The sequence below is a fragment of the Dendrobates tinctorius genome, unplaced genomic scaffold, assembly GCF_039654945.1.
Source record: "Dendrobates tinctorius isolate UK_male_01 unplaced genomic scaffold, ASM3965494v1 ptg000070l, whole genome shotgun sequence".
Taxonomy (NCBI): Eukaryota; Metazoa; Chordata; class Amphibia; order Anura; family Dendrobatidae; genus Dendrobates; species Dendrobates tinctorius.
This window is the reverse complement of record NW_027361738.1, coordinates 61829732-61849295: the sequence shown is the minus strand read 5'-3', so window position 1 is coordinate 61849295 and position 19564 is coordinate 61829732. Positions and strand designations below refer to the sequence as shown.

Here is a 19564-nt window from a genome sequence, read left to right as displayed (position 1 = left end):
ATTTTTAGTACTTCCTCTTTGATGATGCTTCGTTTGAGAAACCGAGTGCATGCTCGGATTGTCAAACGAGTAGTAATCAGGGGGCAGAGGCCGTAGTCACTGCAGCAGCATTTGTTCCCTTCCTTTGAGGTTTCTTCCATTGGATGAGCAAGTCCATGCTCTACTGAGCATTCGTCAGTTATCAATTACAACCTATGCTCAGTAGATTCCTATCACTGCAATGCAGAGTGACGGTGCACTTCTTGGCAGGCTGAGATCAGAAGTAACAAGTAACAAGCCAGCAACAGAGTGCACTGTCAATGAAAGTTGTAAGATTACCTGACAGAGAGAAACAGATCCCTTTCTTGCATTTATTAGATTCCTTTGCTACTTTCTCGTAAGTGCTTACTTCACCCCAATTCAGAGTGCAGGAATACCTCCCCACCCCACATCTGTGTGTGCCGTGTATGGGGGAAGCAAAATAGCTAAACGCCCATTAGCTCAGAGAGAACTGAAAATTAGCAATGGGACCTGCAGAGGGTGAACAATGAAGGATACAAGTAACATAATGGTCAGAAATACTGTATTCCTCATATACACGCTTCTTCTGAAAAGTTTCATGGAATGAAGGTACACTGGAAGGAAATGTGCATATAATTTACATGTAGTTAGAAGACGTCCTTAAAATCATTTTTTCTGGAATACTACAGAAGTGGCCAGAAAACATCCAACCTGTCTACTATACAGAACTTTTCTACTGAGATGAAAACTGAACAGCCTCCATTACGATTTACTTTGTAATTTAACAGGATATTGTATCAGAACTACATCCTGTAAATGTATAAGAGTATAATTTTTGCCTGCATTTTATGTATACGAGTATATACTCGAGTATAAGCCGACCGAGTATAAGCCGAGGCCCCTAATTTTTCCACGACAAACTGGGTAAGCTTATTGACTCGAGTATAAGCCGGTTATGCATTGTCCCCTCATCCCTATCCTGCTCTGTGTGGCTCTCTCCCCTCCCAGTATGCATGGCTCGGTTCCCCCATCCCATCCTATGTATGGCTCAGCTCCCTGTCCTCCCCCGTCCTCCTCAGTGCTCCCCCGTCCTTCTCCATGCTCCTCAGTGCACCACCGTCCTCCTCTGTGCTCCCACCGTCCTCCTCTGTGCTCCCACCGTCCTCCTCTGTGCTCCCACCGTCCTCCTCTGTGCTCCCCCATGCTTCCCTCATTCATACTCACCCTGCTGTGACATCACTGAATATCCCTGCATCCTCCGTTATCCTGATGCGGCAGCTTCTTCCTGCTTTGAGTGGTCACATGATGGTACCGCTCATTAAGGTCATGAATATGGACGCCATGCCTATGGAAGTGGAGTTGCGTCCATATTCATGACCTTAATGAGCGGTACCATGTGACCACTCAAAGCAGGAAGAAGCTGTCAGCCCTGGGACAATGGGGGTTTCAGGGGATGTTCAGCGACGGCATAGCAGGGTGAGTATGTTGTCCCTGCCGCCGCTCCCCCTCCCCAACTGGTTTCTGCACAATGACTCGTGTATAAGCCGAGGGGGCATTTTCAGCACAAAAAAAGTGCTGAAAATCTCGGCTTATACACAAGTATATACGGTACTTCTCCTGACTACACCATGACCGTGCAAGCCTGGCCATACATGTTTATTGTAAGGGGAAGAGAAGAAATTGGTACCACATCAGTCAGTGTCTATGCGAATGACTGAGACGGCCAAATACAGACCTCGGCTGTGGTCATCAGCCTCAGAGATGTTAACAAGATAAGCTTCAGTCAAGTTTTTCCTGACTATAGGGACTCAATATCTCTATTTGATACTCTCCTTACCTATCCTATGGAGGGGCATTTTTATCTATTATGCTATGGTTATAAAGTGCCATTAATTCCACAGTGCTTTACAGACATTATCATCACTGTCCCCGATGGGGCTCACAATCTAGATTCCCTATCAGTATGTCTTTGGAGTGTGTGAGAAAACTGAAGAACCCGGAGGAAACCCACGCAAACACAGGGAGAACACACAAACTCCTTGCAGATGTCGTCCTTGGTGGGATTTGAACCCAGGACACCAAAGCTGCAAAACAACAGTGCTAACCACTGAGCCACCATACAGTGCTAACCACTGAGCCACCATACAGTGCTAACCAATGAGCCACCATACAGTGCTAACCACTGAGCCAACGCGCTGCCTGTGAGAAATATCAACTGCAAGAAAAACCTTTTAACTATCTAGAAATAAAGGAAAAATAATGATACAGTTAATGCTATAACATGGGTAAAAATGAGCATTTTGTAGACTTATATGTAACATTATAGAGCAAATCCTAACTCACCAGCGGCTCTCTGTTTTTGACAAGCCGAATAATTTTGACTGAATCTTCATCGTCGTCAATGTCATCAGGGATGGGAGGGAGCACGGGATCGTAGCTCTTCAGCGCCACGGTGTCATGTACGGATAGTAAAGCCTGCAGAAAGCAAGAGCATGATATCCTTAAATACAAACTCAACAGGTAAATGTGATCTAAAGCTTGTTCTCTGGAATATTAATTAAGCAATGATTGCAAATAATGGTTAAAAAACAATTCAATTCCCATATAAAGCTTCCTTATTCCTCAAACGGACCTTTGTGTTCCTCGTCCCTCCAAGACTATGACCATAAATATAATACACTTGTGGTTTCCAAAGAAAGAAGGTCGCACTCTGCGAGATAATAGTGAAGATTTGTTGACACATAATTACATGTCACGTCGGGGATGTGATAACAAGAGTGTCAAATGGCTGACAACGGCCGTTTCACGCTACTCGAGCGCTTCCAGGGACCCGTGGAAGCGCTCGAGTAGCGTGAAACGGCCGTTGTCAGCCATTTGACACTCTTGTTATCACATCCCCGACGTGACATGTAATTATGTGTCAATAAATTTTCACTATTATCTCGCAGAGTGCGACCTTCTTTCTTTGGAAACCACAAGTGATTTGTTATGAGGTCAAGCACCCGGGAATCCTCCATGTGAGCTCACCGCCTGCTGCAAGCCACGGATCCTAGCACGGTAACAGCGGTGCCGCCCACTTCTTCTTTTTTATTTATATAAATATAATACAGCTAGTAAAAGGTGAAATAGAAAGAATTAAATAAAAAAAAAAAAAATAATTATAAACTGATAAAAAGGTGGAATTACGCGATGAACAATGTCACGTCCTCATGAAACTGTGCCTTCCTACTGATATATCGTCAGTAGGTATAGATCCCCAGATAGCGCACATTCAACCTTTCAAGACAAGACTCTTGGGTATAAAGACATCGACTCCCATCTATTATAGAAAAAAAGAAACCTAAAACGATACATAGACATAACATTACCAGACTTCTAGAATCGCCAGCTGAAAGTAATTTTAAGGAAATGTCTGAGTAAGAAAAATTTGTCATGATTTAATTAAGGCGATTCTAGGACAAATATAGGGAAATCCACTGAATTACTAGTTTCATTTTAGGTTCTATTTAATTGACCAAAACTGATGGAGTTGTAGCAGCGCTACAGCTTAGGATGAATGGAGCTGTAAAGGATGGGCGGCGACAAGTCAGAGCCACAGCCTCTTTATTCTCTGCATTGGGGGGGCTTAGACTGGTTTCACACTAGCGTTTTTTAGCGCTGCGTTTTTGCACATACATGCGCATGCGTTCAAAGCCCCTATCTTTAACATGGGTGTGCATGGTCTAGCGTTTGCACGCGTTCGTACGCGTTTTACGTGTGCATGCTTTTTTGTAGTGTGCGCCCAGGCGCACAGGACGCTACCTGTTGCATTTTTGGTCCGTCCAACCTGTCTCAAAAAAACGCATGCGCACGGAATGCGCAAAAACAACACATTACAGTCTATGGGAACGCTGACGTGCGCATAGACATGCGAACGTCAGCGTTTAAAATCGCATGCGTTTTTGGCAACAAACTGGTTAAAAACCATGTGCAAAAAAATAAAATAACGCATGATGCGTTTTTTGTATGCGTTTGCACTGCGCACACAGCGCAGCGCAAAAAAACGCAAGTGTGAAACTAGCTTTAGGAATTGGACCTCAACTGATCAGAAAACGGAGTATATAAGTGATATAGAAAACGCTTTTTCAATATACGGCCCAAAAACAAAAAATATAAATCCTCTATTAACCATCCTGAGGACTATTAGCACTATTGCAAGTCAACAGGCAAAAAGAAAATCAACAGCAGCAGAGCTCGATAAAGTTCTGTGTGAAGGGGAATCAAGAAAATGGTATGCACTCACAGGTAACATGGACTGTATGTATACACTAGGTAAAGAACTCACTGAGCGTGGTACTATAACAAGATGCCACTGTTGTGACAAGTCAGTTTGTAAGGTTTCTTCCCTCACCAATATTCCACGATTCACTCTTAGTACCGTAGGTGGATTCTCTTAGGACCCGCAACAACTATGTAGAGTTCTAGAGAGGGGCCGTCGGGTGCATAGACACAATACATAAAATTCAGCAATGCTTATATGACTTCATAACTGCAGAGTCCATTACTCCTCTATTATTAACATCAGCACAAATTGTGTGCGGGGAGCTTCACGGTAGAGCAGCTGCATGCAGCCTTACATCACCAAGAACAATGCCGAGCGTCGGATGCAGTGGTGTAAAGCCGCCACCACTGGACTCTGGAGTGGCAATGAGTTCTGTGGGGTGACCGATCAATCAACTTTTTCTGTAAATATGATGGCCAAGTTTCAGTCTAGCACATGCCAGGAGAATATTACCTGCCTGACTGCATTGTGCCAACTGTAAAGTTTAGTGGAGGAGGGATAAGGAAATAGGATTGTTTTTCACAGGTCAACCGAGACCCCTTCGGGTGAAGAGAAGGGAAAACTCAATGCTTCAGGATACCAAGACATATTGGGCAATTATATGATCAAAACTTTGTGGGAACAGTTTGGGAAAGGTCCTTTTCTGCTCCCCATGACTGTACCTCAGTGCCTAAGCTAAGGTCCATAAAGGCATGGTGGGGTGGGGAGTTTGGTCTGGAAGAACTTGACTGTATGCAGAGAGTCCTGACCTCACCATTTTATGATGAACGAAGATGAAGTAGAATGGAGATTGTAAACCAGGTTCTTTCGTAAAACAACAGTGTCGGATGTCAAATGTTCCTTCTAGATCAGTGTCCTCAACTTCAGTCCTCAAGAGCCACACACAGATCAAGTCTTCAGAGTATCTTTAGTATTGGAATTACCACCTGGGCAATATTAAGGAGATCCTGAAAACAATCTGTTAGTGGCTCTTGAGGACTGGAGTTGGAGAACATAGTTCTAGATGAAGGATAAAAAATTCCCACAGACACATTCAAAGTATTGAAGAAAGTCTTCCCAGAAGATTGGAAGGAGGCAAATATTTTTTATCTGGCCATAGATGCCAAAACAGTGCACGACTTTGTCATAACTTTTGTCTAGCTCAGGCATAAGACAACTGCCCAGACAAGGCAGACGCTTTTCCTTGATTACAAGTAGAAAATAAAATCAATTATAATAACATTAGAAGCTTAGTATATGGGCACTCAACCAAGGACCTGGAATAAAACAATCCTCCCTCCAAAACAACAGCATCGGACACTCCACTATTTACCGTAATTGGAATTCAAACCTAAAATGCCAAATCACTTCCAGTTTGTAATTGTGCCAAAAAAAATAAACCTAATTGGCCCGAGCTGAAGGAACGGAGCAGCTCTTCATCAAATATTTATTTTGTATAGGAAAAAATGGCAAGCCGCGAGCAGTATAGGCCAAGAACCCACCTCAGACAGGAACACAGAGTAGAAGCTGAAGACTTGAAGGGATTCTACACTTACCGACTTTAAAGTGGAATTATCCCTCTACATCACTTGTCCAATAAAGTCCGTCCTTGGAAGCTGAACTATGGTAATATTATGACTATCTCAACACCTATCTTTGATTTGTCAGGAAAAAATTACTTTGAGGTTAATCCCTTGAAAACCAGACCTGTTTACACTTCCGAATGTAAAATCAAGTCTTTTTTTTTTTTTTTTCAGGGGGGGTGGGGGGGGGGGGTAGTATAATGTTGGAGGTGGTGACTGTCTCCTGTGAGATGACTGCCGGACAGGTCCTCGGGGGAAGATTGTGATCCACACGGACGCATCAGATGTCAGATTAGGTGCTGTCTTGTCTCAGGAAATGAACGGCGAAGAACAGCCAATAATGTACCAGAGTCGGAAAATATTTCCCTGTGAGAAAAACTACTCTATTGTGGAGAAGGAATGTTGAGTGCTTGGTCATTGGACAATTTAAGATACTACAGACGGCCGTACAACTAGTGCGAGGATCGCATCGCAATGCCCGGACTGGCTGTCCGCTCTCCTGACGTGAGCTTGACAGCTCTAGAGAAATACATCATGCTGTCACTCTCAGGTCAGGAGAGGTGCAGGGTCGGTCGGAGAACTGCAATGAACAAGAAAAACACACAATTACAAATGTAACAGCGGAGGAGGTGAATTGGTCAGGAACAGTTTACTTAATACACTGGCAGAGCATTGAGTTTGTAGGACACCGTTTACTTTCACACTTTGGCCAGCCCTTGAGTTGATCAAGTATTGTTCACTCTCACACCTTGATAAGCCAGTGTTTATTTTACACACATCACTAAATTTAATTAAACTGTACTAATCCTAATTGCCATTCTCAGATGAGGACAACTATGGTTTAAAGATGAGAAAATAACAAAAACAAATGGGTTTCACATCCTGCAGTACCTGCTTATCTAATATATAAAGCTCAATGTGGGTGTGTATGTGTGTATGTCCGGGATTGGCATCCGCACCGTCGCAGCTACAGCCACAAAATTTTACACAGTCACACGTCTGGACCCCGACAGTGTCATAGGCTATGTTGTGAGGAAAAATTTTAACCCCGCGCGTTCCAATTCACCAAAAAATTTTGCCCCTATCTACATAATGGGGAAAAAGTGAAAGGAAAAATGTTGGAGGCAACTTGACAGCTGCCAGATGTGAACAAGGGGGAATTAAAGAATGAGAGCGATGGCGCCAAACAGTATATACCGTACAGTTGCTAAGGTGGGGCCCTGACATGGGATACTCACCACACACAGGGATATGAACACACACACAAAATGCGCCACACACTACCACGTGCTTCAACACATATACCACCCTCAGCACACATTTCACCACACATACACCAACCTCGCCACATAAAAGTCGAAACACAAAAGTCGCCACTCAAAACTCGCCACGCTGTCCCAGAGCTGTTTAAAAGATGAAAGCTGAGCTGTGATTGGTTGCTATCAGCAACAGTTTTCTTTGTAGACAGTTGTGGTAACTGAGGCCTATTATTCTTGTCATTTCTATGGTGTTATCGTCCTTCTGTAAAGCTGGAAATAAGACAATTTATTACCGTGCCAACACAGACCACCATCTGACACAGACTGCAGGGGGAGCCCAGTATCACACAGGATAGGATTAGATACATGGCTCAGCAGTCAGTATCACACAGGATAGGATTAGATACACAGCTCAGCAGGCAGTATCACACAGGATAGGATTAGATACGCAGCTCAGCTCACAGTATCACACAGGATAGGATTAGATACACAGCTCAGCAGGCAGTATCACACAGGAGAGGATTAGACACATGGCTCAGCAGTCAGTATCACATAGGATTAGATACGCAGCTCAGCACACAGTATCACACAGAATAGTATTAGATACACGGCTCAGCAGACAGTATCACACAGAATAGGATTAGATACACAGCTCAGCAGTCAATATCACACAGGAGAGGATTAGACACATGGCTCAGCAGTCAGTAACACACAGGATAGGATTAGATGCACAGCTCAGCAGGCAGTATCACACAGGAGAGGATTAGACACATGGCTCAGCAGTCAGTAACACACAGGATAGGATTAGATGCACGGTTTTTATGTGCAATATAATCATTATAATTTGTTATAACTAACCACAGTTGGTTACTATGCCCAGGCAACGCCGGGCTCTTCAGCTAGTTTTCACTAAAAATGAAGCAAACCATGACACCAGCGTTTTGTTGCGTTTTTGCACTTACTCCTTGCTTTTCTATGGGTGAAAAAAAAAGCTGAAAGATGACATGACACAGTTTTAAAAAACTGCAGCAGTTTTCTAATTCGGTCAGGAAAAAAAATGTATGTGCATGAGATTTCTGAAATCTCATAGCTGTTGCTGGTACTGTAAAACACAGCTTAAAATTTGCATTAAAAAACGCAGCAAAAACACAAAGTGTGAACATAGCCTTAGGCCAAAAAATCCAAGGGAAAACGCGAAAAATAAGCTTCCCATTCATTTCTATACATTTTCCACTTTTTGTGCACATTTATGCGGTTTTTTACCGCAAAAAAAACGCACTGCGGTAAAAAAAAACCGCAGCATGCTCATTAATTTTGCGGATTTTTCCGCGTTTCTGATTATTTCCATGCGTTTAGAAAACGCGCAGAAAAAACGCATAGAACCGTGCAAAAAACGCGGTAAAACGCGCAGAAAAAACGTGCGATTTCTGGGAAGGGAGTCAGGTTTTCCAGCATAAATTTTCTGCTACGTGTGCACTTAGCCTTAAGCTGTTTTTAATTACCACTAAATCCTGCCTGCCCCTTAAATTTGTAGCCTGTTGACTTGGGAGAGGCATTTCTGATAGAAATGGTTAGGATCTCAAAGAAAAGTCACCTTATAGGACACACAAATTAGTCAATTTGTTGCTCAGTGCCTACATTTTATGAATAGATTCTATATAGCAGTAATGCAGTTTACATTTCACATATTCAATGTTTGCATACATCGCGACGCAGACCTTACAGTGCTGTTGCACTCTTTGGTATGACCCACCACATGACATATCATGGAGAAGCAATGCTCAGACATGGCGAATGTGTTAAAAGACCTCGCAGTGGATTATTCAATCCCGTACCCATGCTAAATATGCTGCAGAAAGGCTGCAGATTTTCACACCAGATTTCACTCAATGTACAGGGTGGGCCATTTATATGGATACACCTAAATTAAATGGGAATGGCTGGTGATATCAACTTCCTGTTTGTGGCACATTAGTATATGGGAGGGGGGAAACTTTTCAAGATGGGTGGCGACCATTTTGGATTGCATCTTTATAAATGGCCCACCCTGTATATACACTCACTGGACACTTTATTAGGTACACCATGCTAGTAACGGGTTGGACCCCCTTTTGCCTTCAGAACTGCCTCAATTCTTCGTGGCAGAGATTCAACAAGGTGCTGGAAGCATTCCTCAGAGATTTTGGACCATATTGACATGATGGCATCACACAGTTGGCGCAGATTTGTCGGCTGCACATCCCTGATGCGAATCTCCCGTTCCACCACATCCCAAAGATGCTCTATTGGATTGAGATCTGGTGACTGAGGAGGCCATTTGAGTACAGTAAACTCATTGTCATGTTCAAGAAACCAATCTGAGATGATTCGAGCTTTATGACATGGCGCATTATCCTGCTGAAAGTAGCCATCAGATGTTGGGTACATTGTGGTCATAAAGGGATGGACATGGTCAGCAACAATACTCAGGTAGGCTGTGGCGTTGCAACGATGCTCAATTGGTACCAAGGGGCCCAAAGAGTGCCCAGAAAAAATTCCCCACACCATGACACCACCACCACCAGCCTGAACCGTTGATACAAGGCTGGATGGATCCATGCTTTCATGTTGTTTACGCCAAATTCTGACCCTACCATCCGAATGTTGCAGCAGAAATCGAGACTCATCAGACCAGGCAACGTTTTTCCAATCTTCTACTGTCCAATTTCGATGAGCTTGTGCAAATTGTAGCCTCAGTTTCCTGTTCTTAGCTGAGAGGAGTGGTACCCAGTGTGGTCTTCTGCTGCTGTAGCCCATCTGCCTCAAAGTTCGACGCACTGTGCGTTCAGAGATGCTCTTCTGCCTACCTTGGTTGTAACGGGTGGCAATTTGAGTCACTGTTGCCTTTCTATCAGCTCGAACCAGTCTGCCCATTCTCCTCTGACCTCTGGCATCAACATGGCATTTCCGGCCACAGAACTGCCGCTCACTGGATTTTTTTTCTTTTTCGGACCATTCTCTGTAAACCCTAGAGATGGTTGTGCGTGAAAATCCCAGTAGATCAGCAGTTTCTGAAATTCTCAGACCAGCCCTTCTGGCACCAACAATCATGCCACGTTCAAAGGCACTCAAATCACCTTTCTTCCCCATACTGATGCTCGGTTTGAACTGCAGGAGATTGTCTTGACCATGTCTACATGCCTAAATGCACTGAGTTGCCGCCATGTGATTGGCTGATTAGAAATTAAGTCTTAACACACAGTTGGACAGGTGTACCTAATAAAGTGGCCAGTGAGTGTATATATATATATATATATATATATATATATATATATATATATATATATATATATATATATAAATAAAAAAAACAAAACATTTTGACATGCGTAGCCTCAAAATAAAATGCCATAAGGAGGCATAAATGTGTCTACAATTCCGCAAAATTGAGTTAAGGACCCCATATTCTGCAGATTTTTCTTGCTGCACGTCTTTGCTGTGCCCATGAGGCCTTAGGGCTCATTCACATGTCTGATTTTTTTCTGTAGTTTTCATAGATAGCACTCGTACCTATGATATCCTATGGGGCTGGAGGGATGTCTGATTTAGATCCGGAGGTTAGATCGGCAATGCAAGTCTATGGGCCTGTTGAAAAATCAGACCGCAACTCAATATAATAGCCAAGTGTCATCCAATTTTCACGGACGGTCAGAACGAAGAAGGTGGAGAAACTCATCTTATTTTCCCTCCACGTACACGAAACATTGATGACATTCTGGCCAAACTCCTCAGTCTTTTCTCGTACGGGGAAAATACAGATGTCTGAATGAGGCCATATGGTGACACTAGCCATGTACTTCAGATGCCTTAGGCCTGTTTCACACTTCAGTTTTTTCACAATCAGTCAAAATCCGCCGATTTGCCAAAAAAACGGATCCGCCATTTTTATTGGCGGATCCATTTTTTTTCCCCATTGACTTTCATTATCGGCGGATTTTGACTGATGATCGTCCGTATTTGTGCGGATTCTCTCTCTCCCCTCCATTCCTCGCCCGATCTCAGCCCCATCTTCCACGTCTCACATAGCGCGATCTCCTCTCTCATCGTGAGATCTTCCACGTCTCTCATCGCGAGATCTTCCACGTCTCACATCGCGTGATCTCCTCTCTCTTCGCGCGATCTTCCACATCGCGCGATCGCTGCTCACCCACATCCCGCGAGATGATCGCTCACCGCAGATGCCCGCTCTCTTCCGGATACCGCTACATCCGCCGGTATTAATTTTTTCTTTTTTTTTCTTTTTTCCCCAGGCGCGGTTCCTTTAAATTTTTACCATCGGCGGATCCGTACATCCGCCGACCCCCGCTTTTGTCAGTCTGCCTGCGAATCCATTTTCCACTATTTTGGCGGATATAGACTGACAGAAAAAACTGATGTCTGAATGAGGCCATATGGTGACACTAGCCATGTACTTCAGATGCCTTAGATACATACGCTCAAAAACGCATCTTAATACATTAAAATTTAACTTCGGACTTTAAATGTTAGTGTCTATGAAAAAATAAGGGTCCAATCAGTTTCCGGGTTTATGATTGCAGCCAGGGCTGTGGAGTTGGAGCCCATTTTGGTGGAGTCGGTGTCGTAAGTTTGGCTTACCGACTCCACAGTCGGAGTCGGAGCCCATTTTGGTGGAGTCAGAGTTGGAGTCGGTGTCATGGAAACTTCGGAGTCGGAGTCAGAGGTTTAGCTTACCGACTCCACAGCCCTGATTGCAACAAAGAACATGGTCAATAATGTGATTTGGCATAAGACCGCAGACACATCCCACGTACATTACATGCTTTTTCTATTCCGTGTTACTGTATATATCACTCAGTTAAGAAACAGATGAATGAAGGGTATTATTAAAGACAGGTGCGTGTTTCCGAATCCTCATCTGTTAAGAAGACATGGCGTCAACATATATTTGTATTATTTCCATGAAACCAATGGATGTGTAAAATTAGGTGTGAAAATGCCTAACGTCAACTCGCAGCAAATCATATTTTTGAGGCCTAATAAAAATATATATATATATATATATATATATATATATATATATATATATATATATTGAAAAAAGGAAAATCCCGAGAACTCGGCTTTATATAGGTGTAGTTAAAAAAATACCGTAATGTACGGAAAACTAAAAGCCATAAAGACTTTGACAATGGCTTGAAAAATTCTCGCTAGTCAGCTCACTATCCTTCTCCGCTGAGACTTGTTGTACTCCAACAGAAATAAGTCTTGAGACTGCCAAAAGTATAGTCTGATCTTACTCAAATTCTGGAGTCCATCTGTCCCCTTCATGCATTTAAGTGGTTTAACAAGTACTAGAAAACAGAAAAGATGAAGCATGACTACAGGATTAGACTACATAGTGTTTGTAGTCTGTTACTATGGGAACACATAGTTTTGCATTGGAGCTGTAAAAAGAAAAAAAAAAATTATGTTTTTAATCTAAATTGACTGCGAGGTTGCTTAATTTATCAAATTAAGAAACACTAAAACGAAAATAAAAAGCCAGAATAGGCGTACACGGCCTTTGAAGAGGTTTACTGATTTACTCTTAAGCTTGAGAAGTGGGAAGCAGCTATGTTAACAGAAAAAAAATAGGGCATACTATGATCCCCAAACTGTGAGGTATGGAACGGGCTCAGCGGCTGGTGCCGTCAACCCGGCCAGGATCAATAACGCCCAGTTATTGGCTGAAACATTAACGACACAAAGAGCAGCGGCAGAGACTTACAGCTGGACCAGAGGAGGGAGGACCATTGTTGTTGTTTTTTTTTTTTTTAAACAAACTGCAGCCAGGGGGACAGGGATTATCCAAAACCATGCACTTCTTGGACTGACTGTTGATGTTAATGTGTTATTTTTCCTGCAGAGGCCGTTGCCAGGGTTTCTCCCATAGGCTACAGATGATTGCAGGGGTTTCTCCCATAGGCTACAGATGATTGCTGGGGTTTCTCCCATAGGCTACAGATGATTGCAGGGGTTTCTCCCATAGGCTACAGATGATTGCAGGGGTTTCTCCCATAGGCTACAGATGATTGCTGGGGTTTCTCCCATAGGCTACAGATGATTCCTGGGGTTTCTCCAATAGGCTACAGATGATTGCTGGGGTTTCTCTCATAGGTTACAGAGGATTTCTGGGGTTTCTCTCATAGGCTACAGATGATTGCTGGGGTTTCTCTCATAGGTTACAGATGATTCCTGGGGTTTCTCCCATAGGCTACAGATGATTCCTGGGGTTTCTCCAATAGGCTACAGATGATTGCTGGGGTTTCTCCCATAGGCTACAGATGATTGCTGGGGTTTTCTCCCATAGGCTACAGATGATTGCAGGGGTTTCTCCCATAGGCTACAGATGATTGCTGGGGTTTCTCCCATAGGCTACAGATGATTGCTGGGGTTTCTCCCATAGGCTACAGATGATTGCAGGGGTTTCTCCCATAGGCTACAGATGATTGCTGGGGTTTCTCCCATAGGCTACAGATGATTCCTGGGGTTTCTCCAATAGGCTACAGATGATTGCTGGGGTTTCTCCCATAGGCTACAGATGATTGCTGGGGTTTCTCCCATAGGCTACAGATGATTGCTGGGGTTTCTCTCATAGGTTACAGATGATTCCTGGGGTTTCTCCCATAGGCTACAGATGATTCCTGGGGTTTCTCCAATAGGCTACAGATGATTGCTGGGGTTTCTCCCATAGGCTACAGATGATTGCTGGGGTTTTCTCCCATAGGCTACAGATGATTGCAGGGGTTTCTCCCATAGGCTACAGATGATTGCTGGGGTTTCTCCCATAGGCTACAGATGATTGCTGGGGTTTCTCCCATAGGCTACAGATGATTGCAGGGGTTTCTCCCATAGGCTACAGATGATTGCTGGGGTTTCTCCCATAGGCTACAGATGATTCCTGGGGTTTCTCCAATAGGCTACAGATGATTGCTGGGGTTTCTCTCATAGGTTACAGAGGATTTCTGGGGTTTCTCGCATAGGCTACAGATGATTGCTGGGGTTTCTCTCATAGGTTACAGATGATTCCTGGGGTTTCTCCCATAGGCTACAGATGATTCCTGGGGTTTCTCCAATAGGCTACAGATGATTGCTGGGGTTTCTCTCATAGGTTACAGAGGATTTCTGGGGTTTTCTCCCATAGGCTACAGATGATTGCTGGGATTTCACTCATAGGCTACAGATGATTGCTGGGGTTTCTCCCATAGGCTACAGATGATTGCTGGGGTTTCTCCCATAGGCTACAAAAGATTGCTGGGGTTTCTCCCATAGGCTACAAAAGATTGCCGGGGTTTCTCCCATAGGCTACAAAAGATTGCCGGGGTTTCTCCCATAGGCTACAGATGATTCCTGGGGTTTCTCCCATAGGCTACAGATGATTCCTGGGGTTTCTCCCATAGGCTACAGATGATTCCTGGGGTTTCTCCCATAGGCTACAGATGATTCCTGGGGTTTCTCCCATAGGCTACAGATGATTCCTGGGGTTTCTCCCATAGGCTACAGATGATTCCTGGGGTTTCTCCCATAGGCTACAGATGATTCCTGGGGTTTCTCCCATAGGCTACAGATGATTCCTGGGGTTTCTCCCATAGGCTACAGATGATTGCTGGGATTTCTCTCATAGGTTACAGATGATTGCTGGGATTTCTCTCATAGGCTACAGATGATTGCTGGGGTTTCTCCCATAGGCTACAAAAGATTGCCGGGGTTTCTCCCATAGGCTACAAAAGATTGCCGGGGTTTCTCCCATAGGCTACAAAAGATTGCCGGGGTTTCTCCCATAGGCTACAGATGATTCCTGGGGTTTCTCCCATAGGCTACAGATGATTCCTGGGGTTTCTCCCATAGGCTACAGATGATTCCTGGGGTTTCTCCCATAGGCTACAGATGATTCCTGGGGTTTCTCCCATAGGCTACAGATGATTGCTGGGATTTCTCTCATAGGTTACAGATGATTGCTGGGGTTTCTCCGATAGGCTACAGATGACTGGTGAGGTTTCCTGCTGTGATTCTGGAACCTCTCTAACATAAAAGGGATTGAAAATACCCCTTTAAGTACTACAGTTGGAATCTGACGGAACATTAGGAGTAACTTCGCTTCTTTGTTAGTACATGACCCTGAGCATATTCATGTCATCTGCGCAGACATCTGTGTAGCGTGCAGAAACACTGCTTGGTATTTTGGGCATGGTAAAATGTATATCCATAAACCTCATACTCGGCTGAACTGTAACCATAATTTGAAATAACGCATTTTATTGTGTGATCTTCGGATTGGATATATTGTTCAGAAAATGGTCCAGAAGAGGCACAAGTAAATCACCTTTAGAAACAGAAGGCAGACAAGTTACTTCCATCACTCGGAACTGCCAGGAGGGATATAAAATCCACAGTTCCCGCACAACACCGAGCCGCGCTCCCCCCCTAACCTCCGCACAGATAGAAGCCTGCCCTGGCTAGAACATCAATGTACTACTGACCTCTCTGGCAGAGCGGACAGATCTGCGAATTTAATAACCATGTCCTCAATGCTGAAAACCAGCTGTCCACATATGTTTATTGGATTACTCAAATCACATCTTACAATGGGGAAAATGTTCACTTATATTATTTTGAACGTGACCGTATTTGAGCAGAGAAGGGGAAAATGTTGGGAGTTGGGAGTCTTTTTTTCTTTTTTTTTCATCTCTCGTTCTGGCAAATATTCGTTCATTTTCAGATCGTGAAAATCAGTATAGAATCCCCGCTGTTCGCTAATGACAATCTGCGGTGTAGTCCTGACCTCATTTTACATCAAGGACAAAGTCAATCAGGTGGAGCCATAACCTCAGCTTTACCTCAACAGCAAAAAAAAATAAATAATAATGATAATAATTAAGGCATAAATGGACGCTGATCCTAAAGAATAAAGTCATATGTTAAAGTTTGGGCACCCCTATTAATGTTAACCTTTTTTCTTTATAACAATTTTGGTTTTTGCAACAGCTATTTCAGTTTCATATATCTAATAACTGATGGACTCAGTTATATTTCTGGATTCAAATGAGGTTTATTGTACTAACAGAAAATGTGCAATATGCATTTAAACAAAATTTAAAAAAAACAACAAAACCTAACATAAACCCCCCCAGCTGATCAGTAGGGGTGTCAAGGGGAGCTGTTGATGGACTCCCACAATCTGATCTTGAGGACTGTTACTAAAGGCCCCTTTACATTTAGCGATGCACCAGTGATATGACCTGGTCAGGATCGCTGGTGCATCGCTAAATGATTGCTAGTGAGCTGCCACACAGGCAGACCTCACAGCGATGCAGCAGCGACGCAGCGCACGATACTCACCTTTCACACACAGCAATCCTGACATCTTCCCGCCCGCGTCCACGAGTCGCTCGTCGTCACAGGAGGAAGCCCAGCAGGAAGCTGATGACGAGAAATGGAGCCGGACATTCTCGCGCGATCAGCGAATGCCAGCGGGGGAGCCGGTTGGAGGCAAGTATCACACATAGCGATAACGCTATAACGTCACAAAATCGGTGACGTGCTAGCAATATCGCTATGTGTAAAACCCCCTTAAGGCTATGTTCACACACGGAGTTTTTGCAGCCTTTTTGTACGCAAATTTTAAGCTGCGTTTTACAGTACCAGCAAAGTCTATGAGATTTCAGAAATCTCATGCGCACACATTGGTTTATTTCCTGACTATTTGGAAAACTGCTGCGTTTTTGCAAACTGCAGCATGTCACTTTCAGCGTTTTTTCTGCGTATTTGCATAGGAAATAACAGGTGAGAACAAAAACGAAGCGAAAAACGCAGGTATCAATTTTTGCTGCGCTTTTAGTGCAAAAACCTAAGGAAGTTAAAGCAGGCTTTTTTTGGAGGGGGCACTAAACTTTATCAACATGTACAAGAGACAATAACGCAGAAATAACAATGCAGCAAAACCTTTTTTTTGTAAGCAGCTTCTTTACTGCCAAGAGAGTAGGTTTTGATTGCAGAAATAAAAGCAGCAAAAACACAAAGTGAGAAAATAGCCTTAGGTCACCAAAACTGTAATCCTGGACAATCCCTTTCATTAAAGGATTTGTCCGACGTTAAACTACAAGTCTGATGCCACTACAAGTCGGAAGTGACCACAAGTATGTCACATGCACACTCCCGGCCACATTCCAACTAGACTGTTTGCAGCCTCACTCAATACACTTGCATCGAGCGTGGCGGCGTCCAACTAGTTGAAATGTGGCCAGGAGTGGGCATGTCGCATACTTGAGATCACATGACCACTCCCGGCACCAGAGATTTCTCACAGCACACAGTGCATGTGATATGACAAGTCAGAGTGACTTCATACTTGTAGTTTAAGACAGGACAACACCTTTAACTGGGACATTTACTGTCAGTGGCACAGTGGTCCAGTGCCCTGCTCAGCCGGGGTCCTGGGTTTGAATCCAACCAAATACACTATCTACATGGAGTTTATATGTTTGTGCCGATTTATTTTTTTCCCTTCAACATCCGAAAAACATAATGGATAGGGTATTAAGAAATAAGACAGCGAGTCCCAAAATTGAAATAAAAAATAGCTTAGTTTAAAGATGATTGCCCCATGATCCCTGATAGGACCCCCCATATATGCAGATCTTAGTTGACCCATGTATTCACGTTTGCCGATTAATCTACTTTAGGCTAAATAACTGGTAGGAAACAAACATGACACAATGTTGATCAAGCTTCTGCCGGCCCCCGAAGAGCACCAATCTAGCTCAAAGGTAATACTTGCTACCCAATTGACTTTTTTTTGGAAAGCGTTACAAATTACACTATGGGTGCACTAGATTTTAGAAAGGCCAAACGTGCACCCTCTCACAGGTGATGGGAAATTATCAGTATTGAGGAGTGATCTGATGACACATTAAAACAAAGGTACGTAATATACCACTTTAAAGGGAATCTGTCACACTTTTTTTTCGACTATGAGCTGCCGGCACTGACATCAGGGGCTTATCTACAGCATTCTGTAATGCTGTACATAAGCCCCCGATGTAACCTGAAAGATAAGAAAAGCGAGTTAGATTATACTTACCGGGGGGGTCCGGTCCGACGGGAGTCGCAGCCCGGTCCGGCACCTCCCATCTTCATACGATGCCGTCCTCTTCTTTTCTTCCTGTCGTGCTCCAGCGCAGGCGCACTGCTCTGCCCTGTTGAGGGCAGAGCAGAGTCCTGCAGTGCGCAGGCGGCGGGAGAGGTCTGGTGCCTGCGCACTGCAGTATTCTGCTCTGCAGTGGGCCTGCGCCGGAGCACGACAGGAAGAAAGGAAGAGGACAGCATAATATTTAGATAGGACGTGCCGGACCGGACCGCGACACCCATCGGACCGGACCGCCCCCCCGGTAAGTATAATCTAACTCGTTTTTCTTATCTTTTAGGTTATATCAGAGGCTTATCTACAGCATTACAGAATGCTGTAGATAAGCCCCTTTGCAGGAACAGCCTCACTGAACGCCACCGATATCAGAAACACGAGATTCCTCAAGGAAGGAGGATTCCCAGATGTGTCCTCTCTTACTTTTACTCTGGTCTCGATAGATCTCAAGAGGGGTGGAGTGACAAGAACACATTTGAAAAAATAAAAAAAAATTATGATCTTGCGATACTCTGTCATGAGATGTCTATGGTATGTGGTGTGAATGGCAGACTGTTGAAGGTTTTGCTAACATATTCCGATAGTTTATTGACAATTCAGAGAAACTGGAGTCTTTAAAGGGGTTGCCTAATCTTTTTTTCTTTTGTTTTCTTCAGGAGTGCACCTCTGGCACCTTGCATCCAGCTTGCCTGGTGGTGGTGAAGATTAACAGTTCAGATCCAAACTGTGTTTTCTCCAATTCCACAAGCAGCGGAAGCTTTGTCTTAAAAAAAAACAAAAAACTTCTGAATAGCGCAGGAACACTGAAGCTGTATAGCAAACTGGCCACCACTGATAAGACTGCAGAGGTGGCTGGTAACCTAGGAAACGAGCAGTAACCTATAAATTTAAAGATCTCTCAATTCCTGAGAACAGAGACGATTTTAAATAAGCGGTAAATCGCAAAGTCACTTGTTTTCAGAAGCACTTTGCAATTTTACTCATTTAAGAAGCTCAAAAAACACATATTACGAAATTTAAGGAAAGGTATGAAAAATAGAAGAGAAAATAAACATTATCAAAAACAATGATGGTGCATAACCCATGAGAGTTGGAATCCCAGACTTACTATTCCAAATAAGTAAAAGATGTTTCCATACATTGCAGTTTCCGTCTTTGCTTTATTCCTTATTAACATTACAATAAATTGTTTGCAACTGAATATTTTTCTTTTTTTTTTTTTATTAAACGACTTTTTAATGGT

At 43.5% G+C, this 19564-nt stretch overlaps 1 protein-coding gene across 6 annotated transcripts in view; it reads right to left on the bottom strand.

Annotated features, from left to right (window-relative positions):
• Positions 1 to 19564, bottom strand: part of MPP7 (MAGUK p55 scaffold protein 7) — a 434998-nt gene that overhangs the window by 149407 nt on the left and 266027 nt on the right. For all 6 annotated transcript variants that reach the window (XM_073581723.1, XM_073581726.1, XM_073581725.1 and 3 more), the window contains one exon: positions 2344 to 2475. In XM_073581723.1, the coding sequence (XP_073437824.1) occupies positions 2344 to 2475 (132 nt within the window). The remainder of the gene's footprint in view (positions 1 to 2343; positions 2476 to 19564) is intronic.